The following is a 20,769-nucleotide window of genomic DNA, read 5'->3' as shown; positions in this document are numbered from 1 at the left end:
AAGGGGTTCTGTCTTAGGTAGGATCATTGCAAATAAAAAAAAGAAGAAGAAGAAGAGGTTAAGGAGCAGGGTATGAATGCGTCACTGTCTTACACGACACATCAGCGAAGTATGGGCCATAGAAAGGCACACAGACCGTCGGATGTACAGTTGGTGCCAAACGTTTACGGAGAAAATGTTGAATTTCCGATTAATTTTAATCGTAGCCAGAATAGAACCGTACGAGTCGGTACGGCACTATGCTGTTTCAGGCTTAGCGCCCGGCTCCCGAAATACTTAGTTTTTTTCTGCGACCCCGCCGTCCGTAAACTTTTGACGCCGACTGTCACGACGGCGGTAAGAAAGGTTACTTACAACGAAGTTTTTATTTGACCCTTCCGTCCCTGGAATTTTTTATTCGCTCCAATAGCTAGTATTGTTGCGTCCCCCTTCCTCGCCGTTATTCTGACGTAACGACGAGGGATGGGTTACGCCAGATTACTCCGCGGTTATTTCGTCTGCTCGTCGTCTACATGCTGTTTAGGATAACATGACATTTTAAGTTTTCTTTTCTTTTTGCAGTAAAACGTCACGATATGAGTGAAAGTAAGTTTTCATTACGACGCAGCAGATGATGTTATATTTTACTCTTTTGTGTGGTTTGCCTTACAATTTTACACATCATAACTCTAATGCTATTTTCTGTTGTAACCTGCGAAGTGTTTATTTCGGAACTACAACGCGTCAGCCCTGCACTCTAAACGTGCTAATTTTGATAAAACTGATCAATTTTACGTTTTCTAGGTAACCGGTGCAGTTTATACCTTATAAATAATTGTAATAGCCGCCTAGTCCGGTGTTTTGAGCACATTTCGTCAGGCCAAATGTTGATATTGGCAGTACAATTTACAAGAGTTAACGATAGGTCACTGCGGGGCCAGGTGTCGTGTTACAACATGACTACTTGCGCTGAATTTAAGTGCTTATTGTCCCCGTTAATTTTAGTAACAGGGGTGCGCTACCTCCAGACCTAGCTAACGAAGAATAAACCAAAACATCGAAGCCCGCACTGCTGCTACTGTTAGTTACGGTTACAGTGTCGGTTACATTTAATATGTAAAAATTTGCATGTCACCGCTTTTAAAGTCCACCTCTTTACGCGTTCGGGACGGAGCATCGCGGAAGCCTCGGAAAATACCCCATAGGATTCATTCTCGATAACAGCGCAAGTCAAACAACCACCCAGAGAAAGCACGCAAATAAAGGACGGCAAGAGCGCTAGCTAACAACTGAACGTTTATTCAGGAAACACACATTATACAAGCACAAGGCTGCGCTTTACCCACTGGCTATGCCACTTCACAGAATCTCATCATGCACAACCTTCAACCACGTTTCAAAAGAGCTGTTTCGCTATCTGATAGCGTTAAGGAAGCTCGACTTACGTATTTATCACCATTGCCAACTATCTCAATTTAACGTACTTCGAACTCCATAGTAACTGCTAAGGTTAGTAATGGAAAATGCAAATACGTACGTAAAGCCAAATGAGTGATTTTAAACGTTGCTAACCGTTTTGTAAATATTTAGCGTTTTCTTCTCTCTCTCTTTTCTTTTTCTTTCTTTTTTTTTTTGAGCTGACTAAGTGGCACACTGGTTCGCTGAGACTTGCAGTTGGGACACTACGAGTTTAAAAGCGACACGCGTGTATAAAAGTGTAATAATATACGCGTCGGTTTTTCCCCATTCGTTTATCTTGGTTATCTTGTTTTATTCCGCTTTCACGAGGCTGCTTGGGCCGCAATATGCTTCTATATAAAGGAACGGCGGCGCAGAAAGGTCACGTGCCGAGGGAGAGCAAGGGAAACCACTCGAGATGTCGGGGTCTTTCGATGAGTTCGGTACACTCATGATAAACGCCTCCAGAAGACGGCGGCTGCGGTTGAGTTAGCGCAAGCCGCTTACCCGCCGTGGTTAATAAGCTGCAATCTTAGTTGCTTCAGAGCGCCAAAGAACACACTCACATGTACGAATGCACTCACACACCCAAACACCCCAAGAATAGACCCCCCCCCCCCGCACGCACCACGCACGCACGCGCACACACACACACACACACACACACACACACACGCGCGCACGCACACACACACGCACACGCACACGCACACACACACGCACACGCACACGCACACACACACACCACACGCACGCACACACACACACGCACACGCACGCACGCACACACACACACACCACACCACACACACACACACACGCACGCACACACACACACACACACACACACACACACACACACACACACACACACTTTTTAGTACAAACGCTTCGATGTAACTTTCATGTTTCATTGAATGATCAAACGGCAATTGCCGTTTGATCATTTCTCTTGGCGTTTCGTCACGCTCATAAAATGGCGAAGTTATTGAGGGAGTCGATGGGTGGATCAGGTCATGAATGTTTCACATCAAAAATACATGTCTGCTCTTATCCAAGCAGTAGATAGAGCTCCTACTCTAGGGAAAAGAAAAATGAAAAAAAAAAAGACAGAGCGCTGACCTAAATAAAGCTTTGATGACAACACACTGTACACTGACAATGAACAACAACAACAACAACAACAACAATGCAGAACTAGCGCATGACTTATGACAGGCATGAGCTACATTCAACATCGCTCGAATAGTTGTGTGTACACAGTGAGGCGCACAAAATTTCGGTGGCGCTAGAGAGTCATGTTAGAATATGAGAGAGAGGGAGAGAGAGAGAGAGAAAGAGACACATCACCCATTTACCCGCCGCGGTGGCTTAGCGGCTGTGGTGTTGCGCTGCTAAGCGCGAGGTCGCGGAATCAAATCCCGGTCGTGGCTGCCGCATTTCGATGGGGGCGAATTATTCGACAATGCCCGTTACCCGTGCATTGGAGATGTTAAAAATCCCCTGGTGGTCAAAATGAATCCCGAGTCCCTCACTATGGCGTGCCTCATAATCAAATCCTGGTTTTGGCACGTAATGCCACATAGTTAATTTCACCCTGTTGCGACACATGTCGTCGACAGAAGACATCGCAGCTGAAGGCGACGAAGGGACTACTTCGGTTTTTAAAAGCAACGGGCTTGGACAAGGGGCTGTGACAGTGATGTCAGGTACCACGCAAGAGTGACGGACTGTGACTGACGATGTGTGTGCTGTGCTGTGTGCTCTCTCTCTCCTCCCCATCTTTCATTCCCCCTCATCCCGCTCCCATGTGTAGGGTAGCAAACCGGTTATGCTGAACTGGTTAACCTCCCTGCCTTCCCTTCTCCACTCTTTCCTTCCTTCCTTCACCCTGTTGCGTAACACTGTCCGCACTAATCTAATCAGGGGCTGGATTCACGATCGAAACTGGCGTTTGCAGGTGGTCCTCGCAGTGACATCCTGCAGGAGGTGAACGGCCTGCCCGTAGTTCCCGTGAAGCAGTGCAATGAGTCCTACTCAAAGCTCCGGGGCAACCCGTTCCGCCGAGGCATCACCTCCGAGTTCATCTGCGCCGGACTCCCTCAGGGTGGCAAGGACGCCTGCCAGGTAAGGAACCCGCCAGCAGCCATTCTCGCCGTCGCGTCCCGGAGCCCGAAGGAGAAGCTTTCTCTGCGCTGTACACGTTTGAACAGTTACACGTATTTCGAAGCTCATCCACGGGTCTTTCGAATAGCTGCGCTGGTCGCGGGCATCGTAACAGCATCGCTGTGCTGTGAGAAGCTATAGGGCCCTATTTGCGAATCTTCTCTTACATAGACTTGATATAGTTAACCGGGGGTCGGGTTTTCGCCACTCACAATAGCGATCGGCGTGATAAGGAGACGATCGCCCTTGCAGCGGCCAATCGCGATCAGCACGTACGTGAGATATGGGCTCTGAATTATCGTATAAGATACGGGCTCTGAATTATCCCGTGGCCATAGGGAAAAGATATTGACAGGAGTAAGGCGGGAAAAGGGGGCACGGAGGAAGATAAGAACGGATGGTTGGCTGAACGGTTGGATGGATGTCATGCAGAGGAAGGAAATTTTTTTCTTGAAAAGACGTATCAAATAATCAGCTGAAGCGCTACATTTGATTTCCGCGAACATGTGTTTTGTAATACATTCTCCTGTGTACGAATCGATAATGAGCAACGAAAGCCCCTGCTCGCGATACAGTAATTGCGTTTTTACCTATAGATCCTATAAGGAGTTTAAGAATATATTGCAATCGGTCTTTATTTAGTTTTGTTATAAATTGGTTGCTGTGGAGTGATTGAGGTAGAACATGCCTCGGCTACTTTATTTGGTTTGTGTTCGACAGTAAAAAAATAAAAATAAAAAAAAATATAATAATTGCTATAGGTACTACTTCTTTCTGGTAAATAGCGCTGTTGACTCGTTTTATGCAATAATTGTCAAATGAGCGCTCTGAAAGTGATCGCCACTCCAAGCAGCAGCTCATATGACGATAACATGACACCAAAGGGATCGCAAAGAGCGCCTTCATCTCTACAATATAGGGGGAAGGGAAAAAGAAGAAACGGTGATATAACATAATGCACAGGGGCGGCGTTTCCCATATAAAAATGTGGTTTTCTTCTGTATTTATTAGAAGTGGGCGGATATTCCAAGTTTCGAATACGCATAGAATATTTGACACTAACTATTCGTATTCGTATTCAAAACGAAACTATTTGGTATTTTCAAATGTTAAAAAAGTTATCAAATATTTCGCAACAACTGACTGTTAAAGTATTGTTACTGTCCTCTGTTTGCTAAACAAAGTATCGCAAATTAGCGCGAAGTCAAAGTAAAGAAAGTTGGTAATGCAAGCCGTTGTTTTAGGTTTTGCGGCGGAAGGGCCTACATGACAGCGTGTGGTTTTTTGCTTGTATTCTGCCATTTAGTGTTACTGGCAGTCTAGTCAAGTAGCAGTTTTATATTTTACGCTACAACCAGTGATGCTTTCCTTGCAACGGGCCATTTTATATGTGTCTATGGCATACGAGTCCTTCAACAGCATTTTCCCCCCACAACTTCTGATCTTTTTCCAGCAACCATTTATTCGGCGTTTTTGGAAAGCTAGTCATAAAGGAAACGTCATTCCGTAACGTCATTCTTGGAAAGCTGCGCAACCAGGCTCTGAAAGTGGTTGAGCGGATAACCTGTGCAGTTTATTAAATGAAATTTAACGATATTGCGTTTAAAGCTGATAATTTCCACCTGACTTAGTTAGCTGTCCTATTTGCACTAGCCAGTATAAGCGTGGTACCTAATTATACCGGAATACATGTTCCTTCTGTAAACACATGCGTCTGCATTTGACTACTCGATATTGGATTTGACATTCGATTCTTAATATTCGTATTTTGATTCGTATTCGGAAAATTTGATATTCGCCCGGCCGCCGTATTCATACATTTTAGTAAAGAAAAAGAAAGGCGAAAGCAGCCAACATAACATCTACATTGTGTGCGAATGTAAGTGTAACTTCCTGCATGCAGTTCTCTCAGAATCGCGAAAGTATTATCTCCCGCGCTTGCTGGTTCTCCAAGCGGAAGCGCGTTTTGTTTTACCATATATGGTAATTTGTATCTTACCATATATGGTAAATAAAGATAGAGACGACTAATTAAAAAAAAAAGGCAATTTTTTTTTCTTTTGAGGCGAGAAGTAGGAGAATGACCTCCGTCGCGCAATAGACTCTTCTTGGAAATGTTCATGCGTACTGAATGAACATCTTGCCACCAGTTCCCATTAGTAATGTGTGAGAATATACAGGGTGTTTCAGCGAACACTTTCAAAAATTTTTAAAGGTTGCCTGTGGCAGATAGCAAAATTCTGGTTAATGAGCTGGTTTACTCGAAGAGGCGGACATTGCTTGCAGAAGACATTGAAATGCATAATCTACTAAATAACAAAAATTCACTAATTATGTTTTGAACTAATTACCTGATGGCCCATATTGCAATTTACGAATTGTAACCGTAGAGTTCGCAAGGCGGATCCACTTGGAACGAATTCTCAGTTTGGCACCACTTTCGAGATATTAATTCCTGAACTTTGCGGAGAAATGCATTGGCGTTCTAGTTACTTTTGTGCTTCAATGCATAAAGCGACGTTTTGTTAAGCAAGCAACTGGGATGCGAATGCATTTTTCCGCAAAGTTCGGGAATTAATATCTTGAAACTGGTGTCCTCCCGAGAATTCGTTCCAAGTGTATCCGCCTTGCGAACTCCACGGCTACAATTTGTAAATTGCAATATGGGCCATGAAGTAATTAGTTCAAAACTTCATTAGTGAATTTTTGTTAATTAAGCAATTATGCATTTCAATTTCTTGTGCAAGTAGTGTCCGCCTCTTCGAATAGACCAGCTCATGAACTAGAATTGTGCTATCTGCCACAGGCAATCTTTAAGAATTTTTGAAAGTGTTCGCTGAAACACCCGGTATACTCGTATACAACGAACTGGCGCGAGCTTTAGTTTAATGTCCGTTCTTCGTGCACTGATGCATGTTGGCCGTTCCAACAACTGACGCGAGGACAGCTTTTTTGAGATTTATTTGGATGTTTACTTCAAGATTTCAAGCTTTCGCCAGCAGCAGCAGTAAGTGCACATCGCAGTGTGAGATCATTACCGATGATGCCAGGGTGATAGCCGGCTCCTGGTACTTTTTTTCTCCCCAGACTTCCACGTAATAAACAGCAACAACAATAAGGGAATATGTTCGTCCAGGCCAGGGGCGCGCATTTGATCCGGGAAGGCTTGATAAGCCAAGGGGAACACACCATGTCCCGCAACGCACGATTATATACGACCACCGGCGCTATAGCCGAGCGCCTTCGAAGACGGCAAGCAGATAGATAGGCTGTGCGTCCCTGCGCAGAACTGCGCCCGGTGGAGGAGGGCGCAACTGTCGACCAGAAGTGCGTCCAGAATAGGAACTGGTTGCGCACTCTTGGCCCCTTGATTATGACCCCGAGGAGCTGCTTAGCCGAAGTGGCCCGGATGCCCTGTCCTTTTGTGGGCTATTAGGGACGGTCACGTCGTTAGCCCGACTGCTGCACCCAGTCATTGCGAAAAACCGCTTCCATTAGAGGGCGAGACGTACACAAGCTTTGCCCGATCTTGGTAGCCCGTAACTGCCTGCATCTCGATACGCGTCTTACGTAGACGCTCTCGTCCGCTGGCTACCTGTCGTGAGCTGCAATTTTGGGACAGCACTTATACCGGGCTTGGAACTCAGCCAGGAATAGACCTTGCGGGAGGCGACCAGCTTTGTGTTTCTTCGTGTGCGCATGGACGTTGCGGGAGTGTCTTTCCGTTTGCGAACATCCTTGAACTATGCCTGCGCCATCAACAGGTCACCCCCCAGCTCGCTTCCCTGTTCCCTTACTGAGAAACGATTGCGTCACCACAGTAGAGTGCGTGACTCATTCTGTGCTGGGATGTGCAGGTAAAATTATCCATTCGGGATGTTGACTCGGCCTCAATTCAAAACAGTTCGATCGCTTCTCAGCATTTGAGCTATAGGATCGAAGTGTACCATTTCGCGACGCCGGTCAGCGACTGCAACACGAAATTTGTTGTCACAACGAGTATTCGGATATACAGGGTGTCCCAGCTATCACGCAGCACGATTTAAAAAAAGGAGGAAAGGCGTTACGCGAAGCAAACCTAGTGCGTATTGTTTCCAGTACAGTAGAGTAGCCGCCAGTAATTTTTTGGTCACTGAGATTTAATTAGGTAATTGTAATTAATTATCTAACTCGAGAAGTACTGTCCTAATTATCAAAGTGTCAATGAGAAAGTTGTAGAGCAACATGAAAAACTCCCGATGCAGCTCTCTGTTGCTCAATACGTGCTACATAAATGCGTTTTTTTTTTTTAGTGTGAAAGAAGCCCGCGAATACACGCAGAATGTGCGCGCGACTGGCCGCTCGAGGCATTTTGCGTCTATTCGCGGGCTTCTTTCACGCTCGGAAAAACACATTTATGCAGCACGTATTGAGCAACACAGAGTTGTATCGGGAGTTTTTCATGTTGCTCTACAATCTTCTCATTGACACTTTGATAATTAGGACAGTACTTCTCAAGTTAGATAATTAATTACAATTACCTAATTAAATAAACCTCAGTAACGAAAAAATATTACTGGCGGCTACTCCACTGTACTGGAAACAATACGCACTAGGTTGGCTTCGCGTAACGCCGTTCCTCTTTTTTTTTTAATCGTGCTGCGTGATAGCTGGGACACCCTGTATAGTTGATGCGTGAGATATTTATCACTGCCCCCCCCCCCCCTTCCCTCCGCGAGATGTATTAGGCATAAACGCGGGATCCTACATTTGCCTTCATGGTTGCTGACACCCTGGGAGCTCGCAGTGCCGCACCCCCCTCCTGTCGACCGCGCTTTCAGGCACGAGGCTCTTTCTGGAAAAGGTCTCCATGAAAATCGCATGCTTCGAGCGTACTCTGCATTATGATTGCGCACTTGTCGGTATAAGTGCCGGCCCTGTGCTCTGCGGCCGTCGGCGGGACGCTGTCTGGGGGCGCCGTCTGGGGCGCCTAGAACACGGCGCGTGCGGGGAGTTCCCATGCGGCGGTGCGCCGGCACAGCGCGCGTGCACATCGCCCGCGGTGAGCCATCGGAGCGAGTCGGATGAACCAAGGACTCATTTCTCGCTTTTAATTATTATAATTTTTTTTATTTTGCGGTGCAACGCTGTTGGGCAACACTCCGGATTACCCGAGCCTATAGGTTTTCCCGCGGCTTCCTGTCATTGTGCTGATGGCGACGTGCGAAGGAGGGAAAATGCCGACAAGCGCTCCGACAATCATCAATTAATGGCGCGGAGGAAATAGTCATGGAAGGAAAACGTTGTTACACCGCGTGTACGCGGTGAACGTTCGAGGCTTTCTGCGCATCCTCTGAAGAATCGACTTCACTGTCGGGATACTGAGTAAAAAAAAAAAAAAAAATGTTCCCGCCTCCGTCGAGAGCGCATCCTTTGAAAGACAGAGAAGTGGCCGACCTAATAGGTTTCTTACTAACCCGTCCGCTTCAGCACTGCTATGGTGTTCGCATCCGTCAAATACAAGCGCACATAAAATGAACGCTGGAATAACCTAAACACTTCTGATTATCTGCGCCTATGGGCTTCGACGCTCGTGAAAACCTTCTCCCCTCACTGAAGTGCGCAGCATCAAAGACTAAGCTTTGCATCATCTCCGGTGGAGTGGTAAGCAAAGGCGTACCGGCGCGCATGATCATGGCTCCGCGGTGATATTCCTCCTCCATGCGCTCGTCCCTATATTCTCAATTGTCCTCCAAGGCTGGATGTTCGACTATACTATTACGAGTCTGTGTGCGCACAAGAAAAGCATTTCCAGAGTGCATTACGCAATATGCTTGCAAGTGTTAGCCCGTACGTGGCTCATGTTGTCGCCGAGAGTAGACAAATACGGACTTTTACGTACACTTCGCGTCTTTCTTCCGCCCACATGCCTCCCACCGACATTTTAATACGCCTCTGAGTGAGTGTTTGCATTGACTGGCCAGTCTCTTGGTCGGGGAGCCAAGCGTCTGGTTGTCAGCAGGCCGATTGTTTGGCTTTCATCACTGGGCTACTTTGATTCATGCTGCACCTTGCCGATACTACCACCCTATTTTCCTTTGTTCATAGCCGGCTAGCTGCATATTTTCGGCGGCTGCAGAGGTCATCGCGCCGGGTCAGGTGACTGTCGAGTCACTGTTTTCGGCGTCCGCTCACGGAAGTAGTCGCAGTTTGCCCGCAGCTCGACGCTCTAGGCGCCCGCAGAGGCGCCTATACTTTGGACGACACCCCTTGTCTCTCGATGCACGCACACTAGGCGCCTCGAAGCGTAACGAAAATGCTTTTGTTGGCGGCGAGTAGTACACAATGCGCCCTGACGCATCATCGCCAAGAAAAGCGGCCACGTGAAGGACGCCCTCTCCCACATGCTAGTGAACTAAGCTTTGCATTCTGTGACGGGAAATTTTCGGGCTTTTAAAGAGGGGGCGGAACGTTTGCCAAAAGAAGAAAAATAACGTTGTCCCGTAGTACCGGTGCGTAGCAGGAAGCGACTGTGTTTTGCCCCAGCTCCGTGATGTAGCGGCAAACAGAAAACGTTGGCGCGCAGGTACGTCGACTGCCACCAGGCCGAGGCGGAGAAACGTATTTCGTGAAATAAGACATCACCGCTCCTTGCTCTCAACCTCCGGTGATAGCTTCATGCTCGGTGACTATTACGAGTTCGCCAACATGTATGCCTGTGAGAAGCAAAAATAAAAAAAGAAAGAAGAACAAACAGAGAGAGAGAGAGAGACTGGATTGCACGCGAATTCAAAATCGGATGCGCGCTTGTCGTCCGGGGCGAATAGAATGACCGTTGTGGTCTCAGCGCTGCCCCTCAGTTAGTGTGCGTGCGTGCGTATACGGTTCGTTTTGCGACGGTCCGTCCGGAGGCAGTGACCAGGCGCCGGTCTGGAACCGCCCGCCGATTACCCGCGAGGTGAGGCAACGACACTGCTCGCCGTTTTTTTTTTTTTTTCTTTTTTTTTTCGGCAGCGACCATTACGGTGCTGGAAGCTCGCGCTCGCGACTATGCTCCATGACTGGCAGGCACGCGGAGGGCAATCACGGACAGCCGCCTCTGAATTGGCTCCCCCACCCCCTTCCTTCCCCATCAAAGACAGCGGCAGCAAGTGGCAGGCTGAGAGCAGAAAGTTCGCCGGGCCTGGCACTTGAGGCTCGCGTCTCCCGTACGGTCATTCTGTTTCGTGACCGGCAGTGGGAATGGCAAGCGAGGTTGTTCGTCAAATGCCCCCCCTCCCCCCTTTTTTTTTTTTTTTACTCTCGCACAAGCAAGACCACAAAAGAACTAAAAATAATATTAAAGGGCATGGCACTGTGACAGGGAGAATTATCGTTCTAGGAACAGCTGCATTGGAAGAAGGCAAAATGTGCAGAGGAAATGGAAATACGTAGATGTCGAGACCAAGCATGCAACATGGGTTCAAGGAGCCGTGGCCACGTGCGTGTCTGGGTTGTTGCTTGGCGGGGCAAGGGTTGAACAGGTTTATCGACTCGTCAAGATTCATTTTCCTATTCGTGTTCAAAAGAAAACGGTGATCGAGGGAAATGCCCTCAGTGAAACGCATTTTTTTTCAATTTTTTTTAATGCATAGAAAAACAACGGGAACTTTGTCATCAAGGCGCATAGACGGCTTATTCTCATTGCTCAGCCATTAGGAAACGTTTACAAGAATGTCTCAAAAATATAAATTTTTGAGTTTTACGTGCCGGAACCACGATCTGATTATCAAGCACGCAGTAGGGGAGGACTCCAGATTAATTTTGACCACCTGCAGTTCTTTAATGTGCACCTAAATCTTAAGTACACAAGCGTTTTTGTATTTGACCCCCATCGAAGTGGGGCCGCCGCGGCTGGGATTGAACCCTCGAGCTGAGCAGCGCAACGCCATAGCCCGGTGGGTTAACTTGCACGAATGTTGTTTTATGATGAATGTTTATTGAAATTGCGTGGCTAACCTTAGCAGATAGCTCATGGTCTGTCAGCGCAACAACTAGGCACAGACGAAAAAGAAGAGACGATCACAGGCGTCTTTGTCTACTTGCTGCGCTGACAGATCATCAACATTTTCCAACTCGCCCAGTTCTCGCAACTTGTGCAGGTAGCTCACTTGACTAGGCCGGCATTAAGCGCACCAGCAAACTTGTAAACGATAAATAAATTAAGCGCATGCGATAAGGCTTTCTCAAATCTAATTCAAGGTACGCATTTAAGTCGATCACATAATTTAGTGAAGTTAGGAATATATACGCACAAAGTAAACTTGAGCACAGTTGTTCACAAGTACTTCGTTCGTGTAATAGTGAAACAAGCCCTAGGCGTAGTAAAGCTGCGAGAGGGGCATTAAATGAAGGAAAACGTAAGACACATACAGACGCGGACTAACAACTTGTCAGTCAGCGCTTGTGAGTGTTTTACGTTCTCTTTTCGTCTGTGTCTTTCACGCTGCTTTACCACTCCTAATGTCGAGCCAACTAGCCAAAGCTATATCAAACAAGCACGTGGCATTCGCCATGATTTTTACACTATGACAACGAAACTTTATAAAGAAAGGAGGGGCCACGATGAAGGGAGCCAATTATTGAAGTTATATGTTTGATTTTGTTTATTTTTTTTTCTTGCCTATTCGCTTGCTTTGTTAACTGCGCTCAAATGCGCAGTCATTAGGTCGGTGCTGAGGTGAAAGTGATTGGTGGACGTTTTAGGGGAAAGAATATGCTTATGGGAGCATCTTGTTTGTACCGCTATTAAGCAAAACAACCAGTCAACTGATACATTTATGCGTTCTACCTAATTAATTAAGCGATCCGTACATTAACCATACGTCTTATGTATACGACCAGAAGAATAATTAATTCGTCTGCAAGGCAACCATCCACACAGCGATTATCGTCAACTTGTAACCAGTATGTAACACCTCGGGCCTACATTATCGCTAAAGTGAAGTTCATTTCGTAATATCGTTTATTTTCTCGCGCGGGATCACACTTGTGGCGCGTTGGGTCGAGTCTTACGCCCGCGCGAGTTGGGCAGGTCTTCATCATTCTTAACACCGATGAAAACTACGAGCGCACCAAGGCCCCTAATCGCTTTATGACCCTGTCAGCGTAAGAGCTATGGTTTAGGTCGGAGAGGAAGCTGCGGGACGCCCACGTCGAAAGTGTTGCCGGCGCGCCTTCCCTGAACTATAGTTAAACCGAAGCAGACGCGTTTCCACGTAGCCGCGGCATTAACCCGCCCAAGTACCCGTTAAAATAAAGCATCTCCTGGTGTATGGCGCGCAGATAGGCACCGCGGCACACGCTCACCGGCCACATGCGGGCCCGGCGGTGCAACTTTCACTGACCCACTTGGCCGCGGCGGGCTGAGAGAGGAGCGACCACGCAAACGGTCATCGATTGGGCACTCCTATCCGTCTCGTCGCGGGCCAAGCTACCGCTGTGCATATACGGGTGCGAAACCGCTATAGCGTGCGCGCACATCCATTCCGAGCATCCGGAGAGGCGGCGCACGCCAGCGCATCACCCCATGCACGGCGGTCACGAAAGCCGCACCAGCCGTCGCATACTCGACCAAGCATAATTGCTGACATGGCACCACACCGTGGTAAGCTCGGGCGCCGCACTCTTCGGTAGCCGCAGGGTCAGGGTGGGGAAGCTGAGAACGCTGCGTCATAGTGGCAGGGTCAAAGTTCCATGGCCAGGCCGCAATCCGGTTTCGCAACGAGAGGCTCGCCTGACTATCCAGCACGACCGCAAATTGATCCCTCTGCGGCGGGTCCTTTGCTTATACTTTCTCGAACTACGGACGTCGCGTATAGTCAGGTGCCCTTCTCAGCCACACCCCAGCGGGGTGCCATTGCCTCCGGTTGCTGTTCTTTTTCATTCGTGTCCCATTATTATTCACCGTCTAGTGAACGCAGATGCCTTCACGTGTGCATGCGGCTGCTGGGTACGCTGAGAAGTGCCTCCCCTAATGGTTGCTTTGCGCGTAACTAGAGCAATTACATTTTCGGTTGTGTTATGTAGATGTGGCTGTGCGGCTAGACCACCCATGTACAGGTAGGATGCCAAAGGCTGCTGTGATGCTGCGGGGAGTTTCTCTAAGACGGCAGCTCATGGTCAGACCAATTGGATACAGCGGTGACGTAGATGGTTCTTTCGAGATGTGGAGTAAACCGATTTAAGCTGTTTACGCATTTTCAGCAAATCTGATGGCTATGATATGACACTGATGTGCGCTACGATGAAATGTTCTCGCTGCACTTAAAACAAAGTCAAAATTAATGCGGAGATAATTCTCACCATAGAGAATGTCTTAAAGTACGATACTGGCACATGAATCACTAACAAGAAAGAGAGAGACACAAAACTTTCATTATAAGCGGCGCTGTCAGCCTGGCTGACTCCTCTCACTTTGTTGTTCGCTTAGTTAAGGCCTTCCACGCGACGTGACCATTGTCAAAGAATAAACCTTGAATAAGCGCTGAGAAATGTGATAGTTGTATCACTTGTTCTATTTTTGTAGAACTTAGCAGATTAAGGCATGGTGCGCGTGTTCTGGAACATTCGCAGGGTGACTCCGGCGGACCGCTCATGCTGGACCACGAGGGACGCTGGACGGCAGTGGGAATCGTGTCTTTCGGCTATCGCTGCGGGGTGGCTGGCTACCCCGGCGTGTACACACGTGTCTCGAGGCACCTGCAATGGATAGACAACAACATATACATGGACTCAATTGGCTACAACACCATTGTGTGAGCCGTGAGAGCCGACGCGACCATCGCAGTGTACTGAGAGAGAGAGAGAGAGAGAGCGAGTGCCTGGACGCGTTATCGACGCGGACTATTCTCGGTGCCTCCAAGCCGGCTGCTCCAAGACGACCGTGTAAGAGGGGACGATCGCATTGAGGGAAGTCAAATCCATCGACTGACGCGATTCTATGCTCCGGAGCGTGAGATCCGACGACATTTATTGACGCGAGCGAGAGATAGTGTCGTTCAACCTACAGCTGTGCTAATGCCTTCCATACTTGCACAGACAAAGCAGAGCTTAGCCGAGGAGTCTCGCTATGTATGGCCTCGCAAGAAACGTCTGTGAGCAGGTGCTAAAGCTACTGCTAGTGTTTATGCACCTGGAAGACGGAATGTCATCACCGAAGCAGGTGTCATCCAATGAATTTTTTGCTGCTTTGGACACAAAATAATGCTCGCTAGGCGCTCCACTTCTTGACATCGTGCGCTGGTGATTTCTTTTCAATCACTGCCTCTGTTTTATGTATGCTTGGTTGTGTGCATGACCCGGCGGCATACACGTCATTTGAAATGTTCGGGCACCACCACCGGACACTGCCGTCCAGAACAAGCGTATGGCTGTGCCATCTTTGTGCGAACGAGTGCGTGAGCGTGTGTGCTCTTAGATGAGTGAAAGCGTGAACAAAGACTGGAATAACTGCCAGAAACTACAACTTTCGGTATTTTTTTAGGTTTTTTTTCTTGAATGTAGTGCATTGTGCCCAAGGGATTTACGTATGTAAAAGTGATAAATGGCGATAACCGCGGTGCTGGACCTCACGGTATATCGCGAAGTGCCTTTTTTTAATACTCGGTGTTTGTTTGCACTGTAACCTGAAGGAAATAAAATTGGTAAACATAGACACCGTAAAAGGGTTTGTTTGCTTGTGTTGTATTTCACTGATAACGCTGCAGACGATGTCACAAGTTACGAATGAAAGACGTTCCTGAAAGAACGGAAGCTTATTTTCGATTAAAGATAACAAATGAGGTGAGTTTCCAACACTTCAACTTCTAGATAAATGTTTCGCTACAAACTGTGCAGATTTCACGGGCGTGATCACGTACTGTATTAACCAAGATGTTTGTCATTGGAAGGTTCCTTCACTATAATCTCGTGTGCATCACGATTGGCCACCGGTTCTTCTTACGAGCTGTTATTGCGCATACGAACGACTTTGACAGAGCGGAATTGGTTCCGTAGCTTAAAAACTCCGTAATGTCAACATTTCACGTCCAAAAATCTTACGAAAGACACTAGCATGAGTAGCAAACTTGCATACGTTTGAGAAATATTCTACAGCCGACAACTGCTTTGCAATTTGCCTCTTACTTGGGCACTTCACTGAACTGTTGGCTGGCACTTTACACCAGCTAACATGTGGTTTGGTAAAGACCAACACATGGTTTGTTAAAGGCGCCTTTTCAAAACACCCGGGACAAGTTCTTTGTGACTCTAACCTGTTTACTGTGAGGACATGCCACTTGGTATCGGTACAGTTTTTCAATCGAGACGCGCATTGAACCACGCATAATTTTCAGTCCAAGCAGAACTCATTTTTTGATAAATACTCGCTCAGAGAACCTAAAGAAATCTACTATGTCTCTTAATTCTACCATTTCTCCCGTGAAACAATATACTCGCATTTAAAGAAAGAAGTCAGACATTGTAGTTTATTTTCTGAGTGTAGGTATAATATCCATATCGTTCCTGAAATTCCTGTGCTCTCGCGACCCATTGCATTCCTGCGCAGCACGAGCTCCCACTCGCGGCAGTGTTAGGTTAACCTGACCTATGACTATACTTCTTCACGCCCTCATTCCCACTCCTCAATGACTCTCTTCCCTTTCCCCCGGAATCTACCGCAGGCCGACTTCTCTGCCGTTTTCTAAATAATTTTTATCTCTTTCATTCTGATGAAGTAAGAAAACGTCTCAAGTATAAAAACTGTCAATGATACCGCGCGACGATGTTTATTTTTCTTTTTTTTTTGTACACTTTTTATAATTGTTATGATTTCGAAGCATACGTAGCATTTAACTCGCCCCCGTAGATTTAGTTAGGCATTAAAGTATGAAAACAAATGCATTGGCATTCTATCTGGTTTTTACCTGCATGTTTCACGAAGAATGTTTCTGGCAAAGTATTAACTGGAATGTCATTGTATTTCATGAGACATGAGGCAGATATCTCGTAGCTGGCAGTATAGTCACATTTGGGCTAAGTCGACATGATTTTATTACCCGGTTTCATTTCTGCAATTGCAACGTGTGCCACACAGTCAATTAAAAACGTTAATTACAGAAAGTTCGTTAATTAGCCGAGTCATCATTCTTATTACTTGTGCAAGCAACGTCCGTCTTTTACAGTAAGTCACCTGAGGAGGCTGCGTTGCACGATATGCCACCAGCGAATAATGCGAGCATTAGTCATAGCAGACGCTAACACACACACACACACACACACACACACACACACACACACACACACACACACACACACACACACACACACACATATATATATATATATATATATATATATATATATATGAACGAGAAGAAAGGAAACCGAGGGACCTGATTTTGATCATTCATATAAGAAGCCAACAAACAACGATACCAAGGACAACATAGGGGAAATAATGTTCTACATCCGCCCCCAAGGTTTGCGAGTGGTGGCGCTGGCTAACACTCCCAGGGTTAGTTGTAGTAGTAAAACATAAATACCCCAGAAAGTGGATGGGAAAATGGCGCCGCAGTAGCTCAATGGTAAGAGCATCGCACAAGTAATGCGAAGACGTGGGATCGTTCCCCACCTGCGGCAAGTTGTTTTTTCATCCACTTTAATTTCCATTAATTCATAATTTCTATAATTCACTTCGTAAGTACAAGTAATTTCTCCTATGTTGTCCTTGCACGGTATCATTGTTTGTTGGCTTCTTATGATATGATTATATATATATATATATATATATATATATATATATATACAGGGCGTTTCAGCGAACACTTTCAAAATTTATTTAAGGTTGCCTGTGGCAGATAGCCAAATTATAGTTCATGATCAGTTCTACTCGAAGAGACGGACATTACTTGCACAAGAAATTGAAATGCATATTCGAATAATCAGCAAAAAATTACTAATTAAAACTTTAACTAATTACCTGATATTGCAATTTACAAATTGTAGCCGTGGAGTTCGTAAGGCGGATCCACTTGGAATTAATTCTAAGGATGACACCAGTTTCGAGATATTAATTCCCGAACTTTGCGGAGAAATCTATTGGCGTTCCCGTTAATTTTGTGCTTCAATGCATAAAACGACGTTTTGTTTAGAAACTAACTGGAACGACAATGCGTTTCGCCGCAAAGTTCGGGAATTAATATCTCGAAACTGATGTCATCCTGAGAATTATTTCCAAGTGGATCCGCCTTGCGAACTCCACGGCTACAATTTGCAAATTGCAATATGGGCCATCAGGTAATTAGTTGAAAACTTAATTAGTTAATTTTTGTTAATTATTCGATTACGCATTTCAATTTATTGTGCAAGTAATATCCGCCTTTTCGAGTAGACCAGCTCATAAACTAGAATTGAGCTATCTGCCACAGGCAACCTTTAAGAATTTTTGAAAGTGTTCGCTGAAACACCCTGTATATATTTGTTACTTGTTGCAATTAAACTCAGTTCCATAGCTCAGACTCAGTACATCAAAATTTACTAGCTTCAGAATGTTTACATGCATAACACAGATAAGGCGGCATCTGCACGACTATGGCACGGTTTTATTTTCTGTCTTTTTCAATACAGCTCGTTGCGCTATTGGCAGGTTTAATGCTTTACGTTTACGACTTTACCGCTACGCGACCAAGCTATGGAACAAAACCAACCCTAAACCTGATGTGATAATTTGTAAGTGGGCTTCTCCGCACACCTCATATGAAAAGTGGTGCAGTGCGGCAGCAGGGCGATAGTTTAAATCTGGCCTCCTGAGGGTACACTACGTAACTGCAGCTTGAGGAAGCTAAGCAGAGCTTATGGATAGTGTCCGCTCCAATTGCAACACCACACCAAAATCGCGACCATGCCAAGTGCCAGGTAACTGACCCTTTGACCGGCTTAAAACATTGCAGAGATAACGGAGGCATTGGATGTGATCAGTAGATAATTCAAGATGTGAATTCCATGTGGGAGTCATCAAAATTTCTCAAAACCTGCTTATTTAAAAATAAACGACACCAGGGCATTTCAAGCTATTGCTGTAAGAGAGCTAAAGGTCGGATCGGAATCAAGCTATAAAGATATAGAGCGTATTTTGTGGAGCAGGCTAGAGAAACTATATAGGGATGGCAGGTGATTTTCGGAGTCACAATCAATTGATTGGCCCATAGAAAGACAAGAAGCAAAAGCTTCGAAACCAAAACCGGTGCTTCAGATGCACGAGTCCAAACACAGTGCAATATTTTTTTAAGACAACCGTAGTTTGTAAGCGTTGCCAAGCAAGACACGCAACTTCTATGTCAAGGGCGAAAATTAACCAGATCAGCAAATCAAACGACGTGAAAGTGGAAGGAAAAGACGATGCGGCTGATAGCAAATTACGTAACTTATTAGCATCCTCTGAACCGCAAGGAGAAAATCACTGTGTCCGACTACATAGCATGGACAGAAGGCGAGAGTAAAGGAGAGTATACAAGAATTTTATTTGACAGCAGAAGCCAACGAACCTTCACTCGTACCCGTTTGGCACGAAGAATAGGTTTTACATTCCTCCGTAGAGAGAGTCTCACGGTGGGAGCATTCGGAGGAAGAGAAAATGAAAGTGAGATGAAGGTAGTAGAAGTAGTATTGAAAGAGAATCCAGATGGTGAATTATAGGAATCAAGGCTATTGAAGTAGACATAATATCAAGAGCACGACTTCCTCGACCAAACGAAAAGTCAGTCATATATGAAGAGGATGGGGCTAAAGATTGCGGATGACAATAATGAAAAGCAGACAATGCAGGAGACAAGTTGACTGCTATATAGGATCCGATTTTTACTGGGAAGCGATAGGTAGGAAAAACAATTAGAGTTAGGTGGGGTTATGAGGCGTGGCTACTTCAGGCGGGCCAGATGACCAGCAAGCGATACTAGACATGTAAAAAAACTAAATTAACGTACAGTGCTAATGGAAAGCATTCTTGGCTGGATTGTCCATGGACTATGTGGAGTAGAATCACCAGTACGAAACGCGAAATCAGTCATGGTTCTTAACGCAGCAGAAGAAACTGACAAGATAAATGACGCCATCAAAAAGGTTTTGGAGCTGGAAAACACTGGCATATGTCATCAGAAAAAAACGATGGATGGATTGAGCCATGTGATTAGATCATTTGCAAGGAGTGTTCAGAAGGATAGATAGAGACATGATGTAAAACTACCATGGCAAGATTAAGTTAACGTGGAAAATAACAAAAAAGCAGCAATCAGATGATTGATACAAGTATCTCGAAGACTACATAAAGATTCAGTACTTAGAGAAAAGTACAACTGCGCAATGCAAGAATATTTCACGTCTGAGTGGCAGAATGAGCGACGTTGGAAGAATCTGAACAGCTGAAATACTAGAAATACTATATGCCGCATAAGGCAGTTATTTGAGAAGACCGGCTAACAACAAAAGTAAAGATAGCATTTGACCCTTCGTCGTCATTAACAGCAGAAATGTCTTCAAGCAGGAGAAAATTTTAATCCAGAGGTACTAACATTGATATTTCATTTGAGAAACCACTCAGTTGCAATGGCACAAGACGTGGAAAAGGCAGTCTTGCAGATAAGCGTACAAGAGGACGACAGAGACGACCTTCGTTAACTGTGGTGCGACAACGAACAGTGCGATTTAAAGAAGGAAAGCATCGTTACCTGGCGGATGACACGGGTGACATTTGGAACGACGTCAAGGAGTTTTTTGCTAGCAGAGACTATACAACATCACCTGAACGAGAAAAAGCAAAACTGCCCGAAATCGCCAAAAAGCTTCAAAATTCGATTTACGTTGATAATGTTATGCTCGGAACATCATACGAAAATCAGGCAAAACGCGTATCCATGGACGCAAGAGAAATTTTTCTCCGTACTGAAATGAATCTAAGAAAATGGACGCAAAACAGTGAAGAGATGAAACAATCTTTTTAATGCGCATCAAGATGCCGTTCCTACATCATCAAGCAAGACCAGCATTCTAGGAATGACATGGAACACGCCGACAGCAAATTATTAGACAGCTATATGAAGTACGGATAACCGTATAAACTTGTACCGGCCGTATAAACTTGTAGACATTCGCTTACAAACTAAATTAACAAGC

The 20,769-nt window shown here is 45.7% G+C and overlaps 1 protein-coding gene and 1 non-coding gene across 2 annotated transcripts in view; both read left to right on the top strand.

The window, feature by feature from the left end:
- LOC119436659 (uncharacterized) overlaps positions 1-15,280 on the top strand; it is a 44,912-nt gene extending 29,632 nt beyond the window's left edge. The window contains exons 8-9 of the mRNA XM_037703617.2: positions 3,398-3,564; positions 14,197-15,280. Coding sequence (XP_037559545.1) covers positions 3,398-3,564; positions 14,197-14,382 — 353 coding nt within the window. The 3' untranslated portion in view covers positions 14,383-15,280. The remainder of the gene's footprint in view (positions 1-3,397; positions 3,565-14,196) is intronic.
- A 1,889-nt stretch (positions 15,281-17,169) lies between these two features.
- On the top strand, positions 17,170-17,241 carry Trnat-agu (transfer RNA threonine (anticodon AGU)). Its single transcript has one exon. It is a non-coding gene; the product is annotated as a tRNA-Thr (tRNA).
- The last annotated feature ends 3,528 nt before the right edge of the window (positions 17,242-20,769 follow it).

The sequence above is a fragment of the Dermacentor silvarum genome, chromosome 1 (genome assembly GCF_013339745.2).
Source record: "Dermacentor silvarum isolate Dsil-2018 chromosome 1, BIME_Dsil_1.4, whole genome shotgun sequence".
Classification (NCBI taxonomy): Eukaryota; Metazoa; Arthropoda; class Arachnida; order Ixodida; family Ixodidae; genus Dermacentor; species Dermacentor silvarum.
This window is presented reverse-complemented; position numbering and strand designations above follow the sequence as displayed.